Source organism: Callithrix jacchus, chromosome X, assembly GCF_049354715.1.
Source record: "Callithrix jacchus isolate 240 chromosome X, calJac240_pri, whole genome shotgun sequence".
NCBI classification, from domain to species: Eukaryota; Metazoa; Chordata; class Mammalia; order Primates; family Cebidae; genus Callithrix; species Callithrix jacchus.
In genome coordinates, this window is record NC_133524.1 from 32,014,471 (window position 1) to 32,034,129 (window position 19,659).

The 19,659-nt window shown below is 37.2% G+C and overlaps 1 protein-coding gene across 25 annotated transcripts in view; it reads right to left on the minus strand.

The window, feature by feature from the left end:
• The window catches only part of DMD (dystrophin), a 2,312,475-nt gene that overhangs the window by 57,255 nt on the left and 2,235,561 nt on the right, over positions 1 to 19,659 (minus strand). For 16 of the 25 annotated variants that reach the window (XM_054251383.2, XM_035288503.3, XM_054251382.2 and 13 more), the window contains 4 exons: positions 9,261 to 9,427; positions 6,551 to 6,662; positions 4,890 to 5,026; positions 4,156 to 4,194 (listed from right to left, as the gene is read on the minus strand). In XM_054251383.2, coding sequence (XP_054107358.2) covers positions 4,156 to 4,194; positions 4,890 to 5,026; positions 6,551 to 6,662; positions 9,261 to 9,427 — 455 coding nt within the window. The remainder of the gene's footprint in view (positions 1 to 4,155; positions 4,195 to 4,889; positions 5,027 to 6,550; positions 6,663 to 9,260; positions 9,428 to 19,659) is intronic. The other 9 variants (XM_078362688.1, XM_054251386.2, XM_078362684.1 and 6 more) reach the window with 1 other exon arrangement.

The window sequence follows — 19,659 nt, forward strand, 5'->3', positions numbered from 1 at the left end:
GCTTCCGTATCTTGAATATCATCAAGTATTTTACAATCGAGGTTTGGGAGATGATTTCTCATACTTCTGCTTTTATCAAAAGCTATGAAGAGAGGCCAAAAGCTTCTCTGGAATTCTCATCATAGAAATGGCTGGGGGAGACAATTCCTAGGTAGCATTTTGTCCTCCTACTTCCTATAGTCCTGAAAATGTTGTTAGCACTATGTGGTTTAAAATTGTAAATAGTTTACACCTGTGCCATTCATAGACTATCTTTTTATTGAATGAAAGCTGTACATTTGCCTAAACATTTACAATTATTTTAGCTTCAAAGAGACTACTCTAGTACAAGACTTCTTAAGACTCCATGTATCAAGATGCCTTGATCTATGCAATTTTGTAAAGAAGTGTATCATCCAGTTCAGCAGCAAGACTATACTACTAATTCCTAGCACAAAATAGAATGACCCAGGATTATACTGTGACATTTTAAAAAATGGCTAAATTTCATAGAATGTCACGATAACTGAAATATTTCTTATGGATACTGTGTGCTAAAATACAGGTAAGAAAATAAGAAAAGATAATTAGGAATAGTCTATATGCTTTTTGTATATAAACACCTATCTTTTCTGATCTCCATAGACAAGAGTTTTGGTAGGGTTAACATTTTTTCATCCTTTCAGATCTGATCTATTAATTATCCTTGAAGTTTTTATTGTATCTTTTGGATTAACCTTAGGAAAAAAAAACCATCTGTTCTGAAAACCAGTTTAGGCTTGTGCTTTTTGTTTTAATTGGAATAGCACAAAAGGAAGGTATCTTCCATTTCTCTGCTGACTCAGAAAGCCCTTAGGTAAAGGCATAAATCCAAAAGTCAACAGTAATGTAATTCAGAGAGGACCCTAGTTTAGCACAGTGTCCAAGCAGCACTGAAGGACTTGGTTGAAACACTAAGGAGAATGTGTTTGTTTCTTCCTACATTAAAAAAGAAAAATATGTAGTTACCACTAGCTAAGCTTGCATAGCAAATGTGCCAGAAATTGATATTTCTTAATATACTATGGTAAGATAATTACAACACACTACAGCAAATAACTAGGGAACTGGAGTTCTTCCCTGAGAGATAAAGGTCATATTTATGAAACCAATGTCATCTAGGTCAAGTGTAATTATAATCAAATTGAAATGAGTTACAAAGACGTTTAAATTGTCAAGAGAAAACAAAAGGATGACTACTCAATTTAATAAGCAGATCCAAAGATTTCCATGTGAATCTTCCCTATAGTTTTGGAGAGTTAATCTGTTAATCTTCTAGAACTCTGGCATAGCCCATTATTAGAAAAAATGCTAAGGCTGTTTTGAAATCTTCAGTGCAGATCAAGATAAATTTAATACTTGTATTATTTTTATTATAAGAACTATCTTTTAGAACAGACCAGTCTTTCAATTACTTATTTTTTAATAAGTATTAAGCCTACCATCAGGGAAAATACATTAGTAGTGTTTTTCCTTATAATAGTTGCTACACTGGAAGTGTATAGAAGAAAGAAAGCCTAAGACCTTGGAGCATTAAGTACACCAAGAAAACTAGGCATATAAATCCAAAACACTTTAATACCATTTTATACAGAAAATCTTATACAGAGCTTTAATTCTGAGCCTCAAGGATAATTCCATGTTATTTTCCTTATTAATATCCATAGCACCTATCACAGCATGCATAAGCACAAGAACTTATAATAACCAGAAATCTTAAAAAATATACACTAAAAGAGGCACTTATTAAACCAAAAAAATGAGCCAAAAGAAAGTACCGGTCAGAGATGAATCACTTAAAAACCAAGAATTAGTAAAAATACAAAGCCACTTAGTCCACAAACAAAACTAAGTGCAAAGCCTTCTAAAACACTCCCAAAGGAAGATAATAATACTGTTCCCTCCTTTCCTCTTCCTAAGCACAAAACCATATGCCCAAAAGAATTACTTACTATTAGAGTTAATGACCCACTTGGCCAATTCCATCCCACCCACCACCATCTTATCTTTTATGAAAACTCCATTAATCAGTTGACATTCATTTAGGTTTCAATGCATAATCACTCAGAGAATATTGTTTGACTGGCTCACTTAGGAACAAACAATATAAAGGCCTATGCTAGCTTTAGTTTAAAATAATGTGACAGACACAAGCAAATAAGGGTTTAGTCTAAGGAAAACCAAAAAATCTGTTATCTCTGGAAACTTTCTAATTCTGTGATCCATCTCAAATGGATTAAATACTGTCATCATCACAGGATTTGTTAACATAAGATAAAATTCTTGCAAAATAAAACATGTTAGGACCTGGTTCTTATGCCCGAATAGGATGACTCTGTAATATATTTAATATAGTATTTATAATCCTATGAATAAATACTTTAAATACAATTACTGCTGTTAACGAAAACATAGACGTTAGGCTGCTAGGTTTGTTTTCTTCCTCAAAATGAGAATTTCCCACTCTTTCTGAATAGTCTAACTCTTTATAAAAAAGCAAACTGGGGGGTGTGCTTTAGTTGTTAAGAAAAGATACTTAAATAAAACATGTTATTAATTTTAAAGTGTTTCAACATTTAAGAAAGACAAAATCCTCTACTTACAGTAAGTTACTTTAAACTGATTGTCGTAATTTTTTTTTTCCATTAGCTTATGTGTAGCTCCTTTTTGACTTTCAAGGAACTCTTAATTACCCTATTTATTACTTTGTGCTATTTTTATCTATGTATTTGTAAGAATTGTTCTTCAGCATACTTGTCTTTTGGATTTCTTACTTGATTAAACTTATTTCAACATGGAGTAAATCCATTCACTTATCAGGATCCAATCAAGCTGAAACTGTAGTGTATCAACTCTTTAAAAGTTTCTTATTTTTGAAAGGCTGTAACTTTTCTAACAGACTACCCGACTTAGGAAAAACAATTACCAAGAGGCAGAGGACATAATTCAATCTAAATAACTCCCGAAGTTCTTTAAGCATGATAATGAAATAAATCAGAGAATATACTATTTTAAGCTACCATATCTCAAAACTAAGGGCCACAATAATACAGTTTTAAAAAAGAAAAGGAAGCCTTCCACTTCCTTTAGGCCCATAAAGACTGAAAATAAACTTAATTAATAATTTGTATTTATCACTACAGGGTTTTAAAAAAAGGATCTAGTTTAAATTAAATTACATGGTGGAACAATAAAAAAGACTCAATAAAAAGAAATCAAATTCTTATGTAAGCCTCTCTTTCCAATTAGTCATTTCCTCTTTATATATAATAGAGCCGTCTGATTTTCAACAAATATTTTAATAAAGTATATTTTGAAATACCAAGTTTGTTATAACAAACGTACATGACATAGTTTTAAAACAGGCACAATGTTTACTAATATATAAATCACAGGCCCCAAAAAGTTTTCTAACATTATAAACTCTAAGATAAGTCATCTGCTGGTATCCAACCTTAGCGTTATTAATACACACCAATAGTAATAACAGATTATACTACACTTTCCTCCTAGAGCAAATATGTAATTGTTAATGAGCTGAATATTTAGTTTGGAGAGGAGAGCAAAGTGAGTTTAGTTCAAAATTTAGAAACCCTTGTATACAATGATTAATCAAATAGCATGGCATAACCTGATAAGCAGTCCACACACCTCATTAAAATTATTCAACCAAACTCAGTATCATACTTTAAAACAAATCCTGCTGATACTTAATAGTCCATTTAGGCCGTAAAAATTCTAAAAAGCATAGAATCTCAAGGAGTATGGCTAAAGAATGTTATTATGTAATCAGAAGTTTCTTCCTTGCTTTTATATGAAGAAATATATATCATGTCTCCCAGGAATACAACTAAAACTCCAATAACTGCTTTGATTATAATGTGAATTCAAGCCAGGATTTCTGCTGGTTTGAATTTCACCTGGTGGAGGAACCAAAAAGCCCACTCTGATTCTCCTGATCAGTGTAGATGGTACTTTCAAAGTCTCATCAAGACAAGAAATAAAACTGAAACGAAGGAAGGGAGATTAATATGTCCGTAAAATAAAATAAAACAAAACAAAAAAAGAGAACAAAAGAAAACCAAGCGAGCAAATGTGTTGGTGATAGCAGCAGCACCCTTCAGCAAAAGTACTCACGCAGAATCTACCGGCCAGAAGTTGATCAGAGTAACGGGACTGCAAAACAAAAAATGAGGTGGTGAAGAGAGACACACGCAAACTCAGCCGCAAAAAAATTTACTGAAAGGTCAAAATAAATAAAATCCAGCCAATTAAGTATGAACCATGGAAAGCAATAGCCAAACCAAGGTGTAAAGTGATTTAAAAGGAAAACAGTGTGTGATTGCCATCAGAGTTACGGCAAAAAAGAGGAGGAGGTTTAAAAGAGGTGAAGACATCATCCGTTTGATCGTGAGAATCATTACTACTTACTGTGAAGTAGTTTCCTGTGATTATATTTTCCCTTGAGTAGAAACAAGTGACTCGATATGACCACACAATCAGATACAAAAAGACACACATTTACTGATTTGTGAGAGAGGAAAACCCAAATGAAATACTGGAATCACTCATTTGTAAACAGTCCCGTATTTCTTTTAAGGCTTGTAAGGCAATTAGTGGCTGTATTGTGTTGTGATTTTTCTTTTTTTTTTTTTTCCCGTGAGATAAAGTTTAACTTTTGGGAAAAGAAATTGTCAAGTCATGTGGGAAAATGGCAACTGGACATCCCCTTATTTTTCTCTTTTCAGCTAACGTAAATAAAAGGAAAGAAATAGAAGAGACTGTTTGCATTTGGGAGTGAAGGAGAGTGTTCAGCTGAGAGATCAGATATACATCAAACAAGAGTGTGTTCTGCTTTTGCCACTACTCACGTTTCCATGTTGTCCCCCTCTAAGACAGTCTGCACTGGCAGGTAGCCCATTCGGGGATGCTTCGCAAAATACCTTTTGGTTCGAAATTTGTTTTTCAGTACCTTGGCAAAGTCTCGAACATCTTCTCCTGATGTAGTCTAAAAGGGAAATCATGGTGAGATCAGATTTAGGACAGTATGATTTCAAAACTAATGACCTCTCCAGTCTTCTCCCCATGGCACTTGTTTGGTAATTAAGGAGAGTGTTGTTGTGAGCAAAGGCTTTGGAATCAGACAAATGGGGCTTTGAAACCAGGCCTGGCATGTACTAACTTGGGTGAGTTACTAACTTCTCAGAGGCTCTGATCATCAGTAAAATAAGAGCAATAACACCTCAACACATTGTTATAATAATAAATAAATGAGCATACAAGCCACTAGGCTACTCAAATAAATGGTCTTAAGGTCAAAAAGGTGACCTTAAATTTTACTACACTTTGTGGTATTTTAAAAACTACTTAATACATAATGATAGCATGCTTCACCCACTATCGGTCTATTCACCACGCGGTACATTCTGAATCACTCACCATCTCTATAAGAGAAATAAAAGTGAGAGAGACAAATATCTGGGAGGATCACTCTGATGATGGAAGAGAGAGATGCTTTAAAGCAGAGCTTCTCATACTTTGATGTGTATGGGAACCAGCTGCAGATCTTGCTAAAATGCAGGTTTTGATTTACAGCATCAGGAGTTGGGGCCTGAGGTTTTTGCATTTCTAATAAGCACCCAGGTAATGCCAATAGACACATGATTGTTAGTCAACAGACCATATTTTGAATAGCAAGCATGTAAAATTTAGAGAAGTGGAGAGAAACACAACGTGTGGCTCTACAGTCAACAGGGACAGGTTTATTTTAGAGTAAACAAACCTGAGAGGAGCCTGTCTTTAATTCTTAGAGATTTGTACTCAGGTCTGTCTGGCCACCAAGTCTATGCCCTTGCCCTTTCACCAGTGATTTTTCACAGTTCTGTTCACTTAACATTTTCCTAAAACAACATTTTAGGAGATGGCTTTTACTTTTACTGACAGAACCTTGAACAAATTATTTAACCTCAGGACCTCAGAGTCCTCATCTGTATAGAGGGTATACAAATTATAGTACTTATTTTACACTGGGTAGTTTAAAAGGTAAAATGCTAAGCATTTAGTTGGTAAGAGTTAGCATATAAAATGGATTTTTAAAATGTCGTCAGTATATAGAACAGATAATAGGTGAGCAATACTGATTAAAAGTGGTAGGTTATGAATCTAGGGGGACCTACAACCATCCCCTGTATTCAACATGCCTCATGACCATAAGATCACCCCCACACAACCTCTAAGGCTGTGCAAAACAAATGTGAAAACATCTTCAACACAACGATGCACAGAGAAGGAAAACCCTATTCATTCATCCAACAATATTTTTTGAGAGTCTATCATGTTCCATGGGTGCCAGGCACTCCCCTAGGCACCAGGGATAGGGGAAATCCTAAAGCCTATAGCTGAGAGCCACTTTATCTGGGGAACATCTGGGAAAGTGACAAATCACAGCATTACACATGATCTGTAGTATTGTACAAAACTGAAATTTATCCCAGTTGAACTAACTCTCATGTCAGACAGGCATCTAACTTACCGGAGTGCAATATTCCACCATGGGATAGTGCATTTTATGGCCTTTTGCAACTCGACCAGAAAAAAAGCAGCTTTGGCAGATGTCATAATTAAAGTGCTTTAGACTCCTGTACCTGATAAAGAGCAAAAACAAACACATATGTATTTCTTCAAATCAAATTCCCAAAGAACACTCTTTAATAAACCTTCTACCGCGTTCTAATTCGAGAAGCAGAACGTAATGTTCATTAGTCCCACAAGGTAAGTGACTGACTTCCTCCCTCCAGATTTCTCCACTGCCTCTCCTCCACTATCAAAACATTTTGGCAGAAAGATTATCCTATAAACATATGGAAGGAGGGAAGAAAAACTCCACTCTTATTTAAACTCCACTAGGAACTCTTTGAGATTAAGTAGGAAGGTACTGGCAAATTTCCAGTCTTTTGAAGACCAAATATTCAAATTTAAAAGAACTTCCAGAAGAGACAGATTGATGTCATGCCTGTCCTAACCCAACATAGGGACAAAAGTTTTCTGAAGCAATTATTTTCTGAAAATTGTCAAGATAAAGCAATGTCATAAGACAAAAGCAACTTAAATAAGAACTTTCAATTAAAACAAGTCTTGCTTGAATAATGTTTTCCAATTTACTGACATGATTCATCTTCAGTTACTTTTATCTCTGTCTCTTCAGAAATCCTCACTACGTTACCTACAAATGATAACCGAAGCCTCAAGAGAAAACGAAACTTGGATTAGATGGAGGAATTCCTAATCTGTAAATACTAGTTGGTACATTGACTCCATTCTCAGAATGTGATATTCTATATTTCATACTCTCCTGCCTTTTGCTTTCTCAGATAAGAACCTTAGCCAATTCAAAGAAACATATTTCTTATGTCACGTATGGGGAAGAGGGAAGGAAAACTATCTTTTTTAGATTTCAACCTTCTTTCAAGAGAAGGAAAGGAGAAATGAGAAGTGCTGAGTCCTAAAATAATATAATTTGATAGGGGCCAAAGAACTGAAGGCGAAAATGCTCTTTCAGATCCTTCAAACCATTCTTTTTTATTTTTATTTTTATTAATCAATTATTTATTTATTTATTTAGAGACAGAGTTTCGCTCTTGTTCCCCAGGCTGGAGTGCAATGGCGCGATCTCGGCTCACCGCAACCTCTGCCTCCTGGGTTCAGGCACTTCTCCTGCCTCAGCCTCCTGAGTAGCTGGGATTACAGGCAAGCGCCACCATGCCCAGCTGATTTTTTGTATTTTTAGTAGAGACGGGGTTTCACCATGTTGACCAGGACGGTCTCAATTTCTTGACCTTATGATCCACCCGCCTCGGCCTCCCAAAGTGCTGGGATTACAGACTTGAGCCACCGTGCCCGGCCTCTTATTTTTTATTTTATAAAACTGTCCCCTGTATACAAAGCCCACTAGCTAAGGAAGCAGAGAAAAGACAGCTTAGAAATCCAACGCAGTCACTTGCGGCTTCCCTTCCCCACTCCCCACCCGCATGGCATCATTTTTACCTGCCAAAAAACCAGGAAGGAAAGAAGGCATCCTTTGCAAGCACTGCCTACTCACTGTTGTCTAAGCTTCAGAAACCTCTAAAAGTTTCTGTAAAACCTCTTTGTAAACAGCATGACTATGGAAGGATAAACACCAACAGTCAAAGAGCACTATGAGTAAAAAGCACGCAATAGCACAAAGTAGTCATTAGAAAATAAAGTAACAAAACCAGTTCACACATAACTGGAGAGGAGTGTTTACTTAGCTGCTAAGTGGATTCTGCACAGGCAGAGACCACATAACTAGTTGACAACTTGGTGGCTTATTCATCGCTGTAGAAACCTTGATGTTGATCCACACGTTTAAGTACATCACAGTTTCAGAATTAGGATGTAGGATTACTGTTAAATGAGATTAATTCATTAAAAAATATTCTGTCTTCCCGAACAGATCAACAAGGCTGAAGATTTATTTAGCCTCGTTTTCCATAAACATAGCAAGTTAGTCTGATATTCTTAAAATATCAGAGCATATTTTAAGAATATCAGACTAACTTGCTATGTTTTCTATCTCTTTCACTTATAAATTTATAAGGACTGTTCTTATTTTTTTTAGCTGCTTTGTGAATCTTCCATTTACTTGCATACATTTTATTCCTTAAGAAGTTCATTAGGATACTATTCAATGAATGTAATCAGAGTCACAGATACAGAAGCAAGTTCTAGGAAGCTGAAAACAATTCGTTACTTGAGGGAAAAAAAATGGTAGAGTGAATGAGAGACTGAGCTAACATTATGGTTCCTCCCAGAATAGAATGATCTCCTAGGTTTATAACTGATTCTTGGAGAGTTTCTATAAACAGAAAAGACCGTGAAAAAGGAAAGAAGATAAACATGTTTTGGTTCCAGGAGGGAGGAGGTACAGTTCATCTGTAATACCTCCGCAAAGACACACACTTTGTCCTGCTCAACCAAAAATGTGGCTCTGAAGAGCTGAAGAGTGAAGGTGGAAACGGACACCAGCCTAATAAGTCAGATCCACCAAAACAACCCAGCAATCAGGAGGGCGTCAGGAGCGGTCGATGTTCCAACCCCATCACCCTGTCTCCCACTTTGGAGAGGGATGAACTAACAGCAACTGGCACAGGAGATAAAAGGTCAAGTTGTAAAAAGGTGGAAAAAATGATTAGAAAAAAGTGACTTTTTTTTGTTCCTTATACCTGAATCCAATGATTGGACACTCCTTGCAGATGTTACATTTGGCCTGATGCTTGGCAGTTTCTGCAGCAGCCACTCTGTGCAGGACGGGCAGCCACACCATGGACTGAGGTTCCAGTCTCATCCAGTCTAGGAAGAGGGCTGCTTCAATCTCTGGCTTATTATTAGCCTGCAAAGACAGGAGGGAGAGAGAAAGAGGGCAAAAGGATAAAAGAAAAGAAGGTGAGATGGCAAAGGAGGTGTATATCAGATCAGGTAATAAATTAAACAAAAAAGAAAGAACGAACAATGGTTGCAAAGCTAGGCTGGCTTTTCACAGCTTGTTTCAGCAAATGCTCCCTAACATCCAAAGAGACACCTACTCCTAAGGTTCTGGTAAACTGCTATTACTCTTTTTGGGTACTAGATGACAACAAAAGGAAACAAAACCAACAAACAAGAAAGGTAAAGCAAACTACGCACCTGAGCAAGACTATATTTAACTCTAATTTTTGAGCAGATAGGTAAAAGTTAGCCAAAAGTGAAATGCAGGTGTTTACTGATAAAATTTCAAAGGAGGGGGACAACTGATTTTTTTTCTAGAGAATCTATTTCTCATAGAATCATGAGGGGCTTTAAAACTCATCTGGTTCCAGAGCATCATCTTATAGACAAGCAAACTGATTTGCACATCAGAAAAGTAGCTTTTTCAAGGCCATACAACCAGCAGCAGAGCTGATAATAGAATGCAAATCTCCTGGCTTTGCACTGTTTTCACGATGCCCTGTTGATTCTCTGTCTGCCTCTCTATTTCTCTCTCTTTCAAAGTCTAAATATAAGAAATACCATTCACCCCAGATAGTACAGTAATCGCAAAATACCACCATTTGATTTATATGTTAGTGTATTCATACGTTTTACTTAAACCTTGTTTTTTCCAACCCTATAGGATTGTTTTAATTTTTTTATATTGTTAGATAGATTGACTACCTTTTTGCTCTTCTTTGAGTCCTTTCATCTCAAATCTTCCATCTGGGATTAGTTCTGCCTGAAATATGTCCCTTAGAATTTCTTTTAGCCATTGGTCGTACATTTCTCAGGTTTTGTCTCAAAATAGCTGCCTTTAAAAAAAATCCATATTCCTGATAGTTGTCTACATTAAGTATAATTTTTTTTTTTTGAGACTGAGTCTCACTCTGTTGCCCAGGCTGGAGTGCAGTGGTATGACTTTGGCTCACTGCAATCTCTGCCTCCTGGGTTCAAGCGATTCTCAAGCCTCAGCCTCCCAAGTAGTTGAGACTACAGGTGCATGCCACCATACCAGGTTACATTTTGTCTTTTTAGTAGAGATGGAGTTTCACCATGCCGAACAGGCAGGCCTCAAACTCCTGACCTCAAATGATCTGCCTGCTTCAGCCTTCCAAAGTGCTAACAGGCATGAGCCACCTCACCCGGCCCAAGTATAAAATTTCTGATTGAAAGGTTTTGGGGTTTTATTTTGTTTTTGAATACTGAAATATTACCCCACTTTCATCTCACTATCTCTGTTACTGTTGAGAAGTCAGCAGTAAAGATGACTATTGCTCCTTTAAAGATAATTTATCCTTTTCCTATCTTGTGCTGTGTTTCTAGGATCTGATTTAGACTGCTTAGGGTTCGCTGGACTTCTTAAAGATGTGATTTACAGTCTTTAATCAGCTCTGGAATCTTCTCAGTCATAATCTCAACAAATACTGCCTCTTTTCCATTCCCTCTCTATTCTACTTTCAGAAATCTGTTAGATAAATGTTAGATTTCTTCAATCTCTATTTCTCTGAATAGGCCTTTCCTAGTTCCCCTCTCTCTGCCCACATCTTTTTAAAACATACTTCTGTGCTTCATTCTTATTAATTCCTTCTGCCTTACTATCTGGGTATCCATTACTCTTGCCAGTCTGCTGTAAACCCATATATTTTAAAATTTTGATTATCGTACTTTTGATACCTAGAAATACTACTTGGTCATTTTTAAGGAAACTTCTCAAGTTTGTGGTTCCCTGTAGATATTTTTCAATGTTGTTTTTTATTTTTCTAATGGCATAGACATAATATTAAAAATAATCTCAGTTTAGTAATTCTGGAGTACCATGTTATTGTGGGTCTGCTTCTTGGGTCTGCAGTTTCTTCTGGTTCTCATTCACTTTGATTTCTTTCTTTCTCCACCTTGATTTCTTATATGCTTAATATGTTTTTTACTATGCTCTAAATTGACCTTACAAATATTTTCTGGAGATACTTTGAGTCCTAGAATAAGAGTGCTTTCTCCAGAGATGATTTTCATTTACTTTTGCCAAGAACCAAGAAGCATTACTTATTCCACAGCCAATTTTAGTTGAATCTATGACCTGGAAATACGTAGTATCACACAAGTAGTGGGTATTTGGGCTTCAAATCCAAGTTGCTTCTCTTGTAATGTGCTTTGCTAATAAAGGATATATCCACATTTCAGATAGAAAGGCAGGAGGGTTTAGACTGACAGGTCATTTGGCTTATAACACTGATCAACAGTACTCCAGTTATTACCCCTAATTCTATATTTAGCAACACTATAGAGCTGTTTAACTTTGAATTTCCTAGCTGCAAAATGGTATCATTTCAAACTTCTGATCAAATGCTATTGTTTACCAAAGACATGGAATCAACCTAAATGCCCATCAATGGTAAATAAAGAAAATGTGGTACGTATATACCTTGGAATACTATGCAGCTAGAAAAAAAAATGAGATCATGTTCTTTGCAGGAACATGGATGGAGCTGTTATCCTTAGCAAATTAATGCAAGAACAGAAAACCAAATTTTGTGTGTTCTTACTTATAAGTGGGAGTTAAATGATGAGAACACATGGACACATAGAGAGGAACAACACACACTGTGGCTTATTAGAGGATGGAGAGTGGGAGGAGGGAGAAGATCAGGAAAATAACTAATGGGTATTAGGTTTAATACCTGGGTGACAAAAAAATCTGAACAACGAACCCCCATGACACAAGTTTGCCTCATTACAAACCTAGACATTTACCCCTGAACTTAAAAGTTAAATTTTAAAAAGGTATTGCTGAGTACTTTTCTCTGTGTAGAGTTCCATCAAAGAGGTACTTTGTGGGAAAAAAGATTTAAAAGAAATTACAGAATCTAAAGATGAAAAAGATCATGCAAGTCCATTCATCCTTTTGGCATGGCACCACAGAAACTTTCTGCATTCATTGAGTCCAAGATCAGCATTTACTGAGTCCAAACTCTTACTCGTGCCAGTGTGTGCTTACAGCCACTATACCACCCATGTGAGAGAGCTAAGCAACACCCTTAGAAGGGGATCTTGAACACCTATGTCCAGACACCCCTGTCAAAAGTGCTTAATCAACACTGAGCTGAAATCCATCAGTACCACATATTGAAGTTCCAGAGTCAACCCACTAGAGTTCAAATCTCAGCTTCGCCACTCACTGGCTGTGTGACCTTAGGAAAATAACTTTCTCTCTGTGTCTTAATTTTTCTCTGCTACGAGGTGGAAATATTAATAGTGCCTACCTCATAGAGTTATTTTACGATTACATGAGTCAACAAATGAAAGGTAACTGGAACCATGTCTGACACATAGCAAGAACTATGTTTGCTATTTAACAATATTATTATTGTCATAATTACAATCATTATTATTATCCATCTGACCAGCAACCCAGAAGTTCTTGGTCTTTGAACAGCCCTTTAAATATTTTACCAGAGCTGTCTTATTTGCCTATGCCTCTTCATTCCTATTCTCCCTCATACGACACAGCTTTGTTTGCCACTGTCATTTAGAAACTGATTCTTCCAATATGATAGCTAAGAATGGTACCTCTATTTCTCCAGACAATGTAATTGGATTATTTTCTTTTGTTCTGTACTGTAGGCTCACATAGGGTCCCTACTCAACTAAAATCTCTGAGTCAACGTTTCCCAGCATGTCCAGCAAAATGCTTCATGAGAAGGTCAAATTAATTAAAGAAACATTGCACATTATATCCACCTCTTAAAAATCTTAATGCATGTTAATATATTAAAAACTGAGACGGTCACCAGTAAAGAAACATGTTAAAGTTTGATTGACCTCAGAATGTCCACATATTATTCAATGATCCTGAGGCCTTCATTCTTTTTAAACTTACAGAGCTTGTTAACACCACAAAATACTAACGTCGTGCTGGGCATTCTGTTCTGGGTTGTTTCCCATGATTCTTCCACTATGTACCTGTCCAATTGGTATTTTTTTTCCTTTCATATCTGTCAAAGACTTTTCCTGTTAGTTTAAGCCCATTGTAAAGTCTCATCAAAATCTTTAAAAATTCTGACTCTTAAAACCAATGAATTAGCCATTCTTCCTAACTTTGGGTAATTTTTACATTTTGTTTTTGTTTTTGAGATGGAGTCTCACTGTGTTACCCAGGCTGGAGTGCAGTGGCACCATCTTGGCTCACTGCAACCTCCACCTCCTCGGTTCAAGCAATTCCCACTGCAGGCTCCCAAGTAGCTGGGGTTACAGGCACCTGCCATCATGCCTGGCTAATTTTTATATTTTTGTAGAGATGGGGTTTCTCCATGTTGGCCAGGGTGGTCTTGAACTCCTGATCTCAGGTGATCCCACCCACCTTGGCCTCCCAAAGTGCTTGGATTACAGGTGTGAGTCACTGAGCCTGGCCAATTTTTACGTTTTGAAACATGTATTCTATCTCCATTGTTAAAAGTCACTGGTAGGAATATCAAACAGGCCAAGGTCAGACATGAGCCACACCACTGTACCCTGTACGTCATGTCAACACAAATCCACGATTCAGTCCTTTCTGGTTTTGAACTGTAAGTATTCCTAGTTATAGAATCATCTAGTCTCTGTTGTATATGTTTCTCCATTGTGTACACGAAGACACAAAGAGAGACTTCATCAAAAAATTGGAAGCGTGTAGCTACAATATGCCTTATAACAACCTCTTGCTCCACTGGTCTAGAAACCAACTTTATCAAAATAACACTTTCTAGCCTGAAGAGAAACCATTATAGAAAGGCAGCAAGTTGAAAGCAATTACTCATTCATGCCTATTTAAAACATGAGTTTATTGGTGCTTAAATCTGAACCGATATATTTTTTCTGATTTTTGTTTAAATACTAAGTTTGTTTAATGATGGATTAGAAGACACGCTCCAGAGTAAGAATTCATACTTAATACAGAAAATGTACATAAAATTTTTGTTCATCTGAAATACAGAAAAAAAAATCTGTGAGTCAGCAACAAATGTAGGTGGAAAAAATAAAAGAAACACTATGTCTGTGATGTATAACTAAAGGCATAGAAAGTATAGTGGGAGTATATTATCTCATTACCCTTACTATCGTTTAAACCCTTCTTAGGAAACAGTGTCTAATTCTGGTGGCTACAACTGACCCAGAACTTAGAGGAGGCTTGGCAAAAATGCAAGATGATAATTAAAGGGTTTGAAAGACCTGAGAACAGCTTAAGGGAATTGGGATTATTTAGTCATGAAACAGGGAGGGAGGGAGGAGGGGAGAGGGGAGGGGGAGAGGGAGAGAGAACAAGCAAGAAAGAGTAGCTGAAGGGGTGATTTAATAAGTTTTCAATTATGTGAATGGCTCTCACATAGGGGCCTGTGACCAGCTGTTCAATCCCTCCACTGAGGACAGAACAAGAAGAAACAGACTTAAGCAGCATGAAGAATTTAGGCTGTAACTCATATGGAAGAATTTCCTGATGCTCAAAGTTGTTAAAGCATTAGTGTGAATTACCAAGGGAGGCTGCAGAATGTTCTACTCTTTCAAAATACTATAGATTCTTCTGCACTTAAAGGTTGGAAATTCTCAAATTTCTTTCTAGCCCCTAAGATGCAAGATCCATCATTTTGGCTCTTTTAAATCTGCTCACCTATGCCAACTGACGGCACTGAAGACAAGATATGGGGATTCACATTCTTGTTATGTTTCAGTCTTTCACTTTTATGACAAACTATTCTACATCCTAGTGGTATATTCCCTTTCCTTTTGTCTGGCAATAAAGAAAGGAAGAATTAAAAGCCAGGCAAGCTTCTAAAAAGACATAAGAGAACTGGAATTAAACCCAGCTAAAATGACATTTTGATCATTCTAGAAAAATATATATAGGGATAGACTGGACCAGCAGAAAGTTATTGAGGTCAAAAGACAAGTATGTTGACATTCATCGGGCTGAGATAACCTTTGTAAGTACCATTATTTGTTGAGATACATGTAAGTCTCAGATACATTCCTCTCTCAGTATCAAGGGTGACCTTGTCCTCATCCCTAAACACCAGTTTCAAGCCATCCAGGCAAAATTTCTTAGAAAGGTCATTTAGCCCTGGGTTTTGTTTGGTTTATTGGCTTTATTTTGTTTTGCTTTTGCTATTGTTTTGGCAGTAACTCCATTTTCTCATTCTATGGCATGCATACACAAAAAGCAAAGCTATCACAGCTAATTCCATTGTGATAGTCACAGTTTGGAATTCCATTGGGTTTCTCTTCTTTTTCTGTTGGTCCTTACCTGCCAGCAACTATCCACAACATAAAGACTAGGGGAAGGAATAAGCTGTCATTACTATTGCTCTGTTACAGCATGTTGGAGGGTGGCTTCATACAAATGTTATCTTTATACAAATATAGCAATGTATAAAGACAGTTAAAGAATTCTCAGTATCTGGAATTTCTGGCAAAGGGATTTAACTATCAATATAATACATTCAAAGGGCATTTATATGGTAAGTTTGGAGGTAGGAGATTTGCCAGGGTTCCAAATAACTTTTGGATTTCTCTGATGTTGTGCTTTCCATAAATCCTTGGATACTGAAGGGCCAACTGGCTGCCAGGAGGTCAACCTGAATACTCATTTTTCTCTCAAGATAATAAAATTAATTCATGGCTACAGAGGAAATGCAATTGAAATATTTCTCAGCAAGCCCTGCATGCCAGCTACCATAAACATATACATTACATTTTTAAGAGACAGCAACTGGCATTTCAATTGTGAGGTTTGTGAAAACCATGTCAATACTTAATAAACTACAATAATTAGTACAGTTGTCCCTCAGTATATGCTGGGGTTTGCTTTCTGGCCCCCTGCAGCCTCATTCCCATGGGGCTGTAGGGATATAGCAAAACCCACACATACTCAAGTCCCACAGTCGGCCCAGCACAACCCATATCCACAGGCTTTGCTTTTCTTGAATACTGTATTTTTGATATGCATTTGGCTGAAAACAATCCACTTATAAGTGGACCCACACAATTCAAACCTATGTTTTTTAAGGGTCAACTGTATCCTTAAAAATGTATGTACAACATCAAACAAATCTAAAATTTATTGGAACCCTGGGAAATATCCTACCTCCAAACATGCCATGTAATGCCCTTTGAACTTATCATATTGACAGTGAAGAGAAGTAAATATTAGGAAAGAGGCTGTGCCCAGTAATTCTCAGATAACAAGAAACTACCATCCTGGAAACAATACATAACTACACCTACTACACACTGGGTCTACTTGGGGGGAATAGGGGAGGGACTGCGGGGTGGGGGGAGCTGGGGAGGGATAGCCTGGGGAGAAATGCCATATGAGGGTGAAGGGGAGGGAGGCAGCAGAACACACCGCCATGTGTGTACCTATGCAACTATCTTGCATGTTCTGCACATGTACTCCAAAACCTAAAATGCAATAAAAAAATAAATAAAAAATTAAAAAAAATGACACCTCCTTAATTTCTTTCCTAAATTGCAGATGAATTAAAGACAGGAACTATAATTCTGGACTCTGTTAAAGTCTGCTGAATTGGACAGTGGGTGGAAATTCAGCTGCAATGTGATCACAAAAAATAAAAGGAAAATTGTAAAATATGAAGTCAGATATTTAAAAACCTGCCTAGTCACCCCAAAGAGCAAAAACGTAAACTTATAAAGATGATATAAAGAGTAGAAGACAGGCCGGGCACGGTGGCTCAAGCCTGTAATCCCAGCACTTTGGGAGGCCGAGGTGGGTGGATCACGGGGTCAAGAGATCGAGACCATCCTGGTCAACATGGTGAAACCCCATCTCTACTAAAAATACAAAAAATCAGCTGGGCGTGGTGGCGCGTGCCTGTAATCCCAGCTACTCAGGAGGCTGAGGCAGGAGAATTGCCTGAACCCAGGAGGCGGAGGTCGCGGTGAGCCGAGATCGCGCCATTGCACTCCAGCCTGGGTAACAAGAGTGAAACTCCGTCTCAAAAAAAAAAAAAAAAGTAGAAGACAAAATATGTACTTTCTCAAACTGTCCAAAATTTACTTTATAGATTAAAGTAAATGTCTTTCTGCTGGTTTCCCTGTGATGGTATCACACATAAAAGGCTAACAGACTGCATCTGGACTTGGAAGGTATGTTTAGAATGATCTGGCTTAAAATATAAGTATACACAAAATTCGCACTTGGAGCCCTTGAAAGGAACAGCACAGGCAGATAGCTTTTTGCCAGGTCAGTGGTTCTAACCGAAAATCTTTCCCCAGAGAAAATATGACAGTGTTTGGAGTGTTGATCAAAAAACATCAGAGAAAAAAACTCCTAATATGTTGAATTTATTTGGGAATTAGATATGAGGATTATAACCCAAGATGCATGTGAAAAGGGGATGGTGGATGGAAACTTTTATTGGTAAAAGCAGAAGTTTATATAAGCTGCTTGGAAACCTAGCTCATTGGTTTCAGATGCTCAACGCAAGAATTGGTGTCAGTTTACTGGTAGAGATACCACTACTGGGCAGATGTTCTTTTGAGAGCATCTTATGTGAATTGCTGCGGTGTTAAGAAAGGAAATTCTTGTAGGGCAATTTTAGAAAGTCCTTGAGACAGTCTTTATCTCAGGCATGTAACCATGAACCCTCCTCCTTTCATGTTTTCCTGGCTCTAGTTTGTTTGTTTGGGACTGACAAAAAGTGATTTCATCCTGGTATCTTTTACAGGAGACATTTTTGGTTGTCACAACTGAGGAGGAGGTGCTACTAGCATTTAGTAGATAGAAGCCAGGATCCCGCTAAACATCCAGACACAGGGCAGCTTCCCACAACAAAGAACTAGAATTCTTCAGGCCAAAGCATCAGTAGTGTCAAGGTTGAAAAACCCTGCCCCAATGTTAACATCTTACATAACCATATGCTTCATGTGTCAAAACTAAGAAATCCACATTGATTCATCACTATTCACTAAACAACAGACTTCCCTGAGAGTCCTTCAGGGCATTTAATAAGCAGGAAACTATCCTCTACCACACAAATTGAGAGGCTACAATAGGCCCATTTAACTGCTGAAATGCCACACTGGTTCATAAACTGAGGGTAGAAAGAACAAAAAGGAAATGAAAAGCCCCAAACTAGAAGTCACAAGGAAACATGCTAAAATTGTAGATTCAGATTTGAAATCAAGTTGCTTCTCAAAGTGACAACTCTATGCAATGTGTTCCAGGATAAATAGTTGCAGAAATTTATTTATTTAATCATGGCAAATAATTATCCCAAGTAAGTAAAGCAGGTCTGCTAGTACAAGAATAACTCGTGTGTGTGTGTGTGTGTGTGTGTGTGTGTGTACGTGTATGTTTTGATTTTACTTAGTAGAGGTCATAACCATTTAGAGAAAAAAAAATATACAAATATTAAATACTTACATATCCATAAATACAATTTCTAAACATTCGTGACAGAAAAAGGTAAATTTATGGTAAACATTATGAGTAAACCACAGATTTTTAGAAAGGGTAATCCCTCCTTCGTGGCTAATATGGTTTAGCTATGTCCCCACCTAAATCTCATCTTGAATTATAACTCCCACAAGTCACATGGCATGGGAGGAACCCAGTGGGAGGTGATTGAATTTTGGGGTGGGTCTTCTCTACACTGTTCTAGTGATAGTAAATGACTCGCACACTATCTATCTGATGGTTTTACAAATGGGAGTTTCTCTGCATAAGCTCTTTTTTTTTGCCTGCTGCCAGCTACGTAAGTTGTGACTTGCTCCTCTTTGCCTTCCACCATGATGTGAGGCCTCCCCAGCCATGTGGAACTGTAAGTCCAATAAACCTCTTTCTTTTGTAAATTGCCCAGTGTCAGCTATGTCTTTATCAGCAGTATGAAAACGGACTATACAGTGCCCATTTTCATTTGCTATTTTCACTACTAAAATGTTCCCTTCATAAATCCAAAAAATCATTTCAATGTCATTGGCACTGTTAATAGGTAATGGCATTAAACGCTGACAACTCAACTTTTCTGGCCCTCATTATAAAAAGCCTTAGCATTTGGAAAGATTTGTTGAATTTAAATTTATATAAACTGTTTTTTTTGAATTACAGTCTGTACACAAAGATTT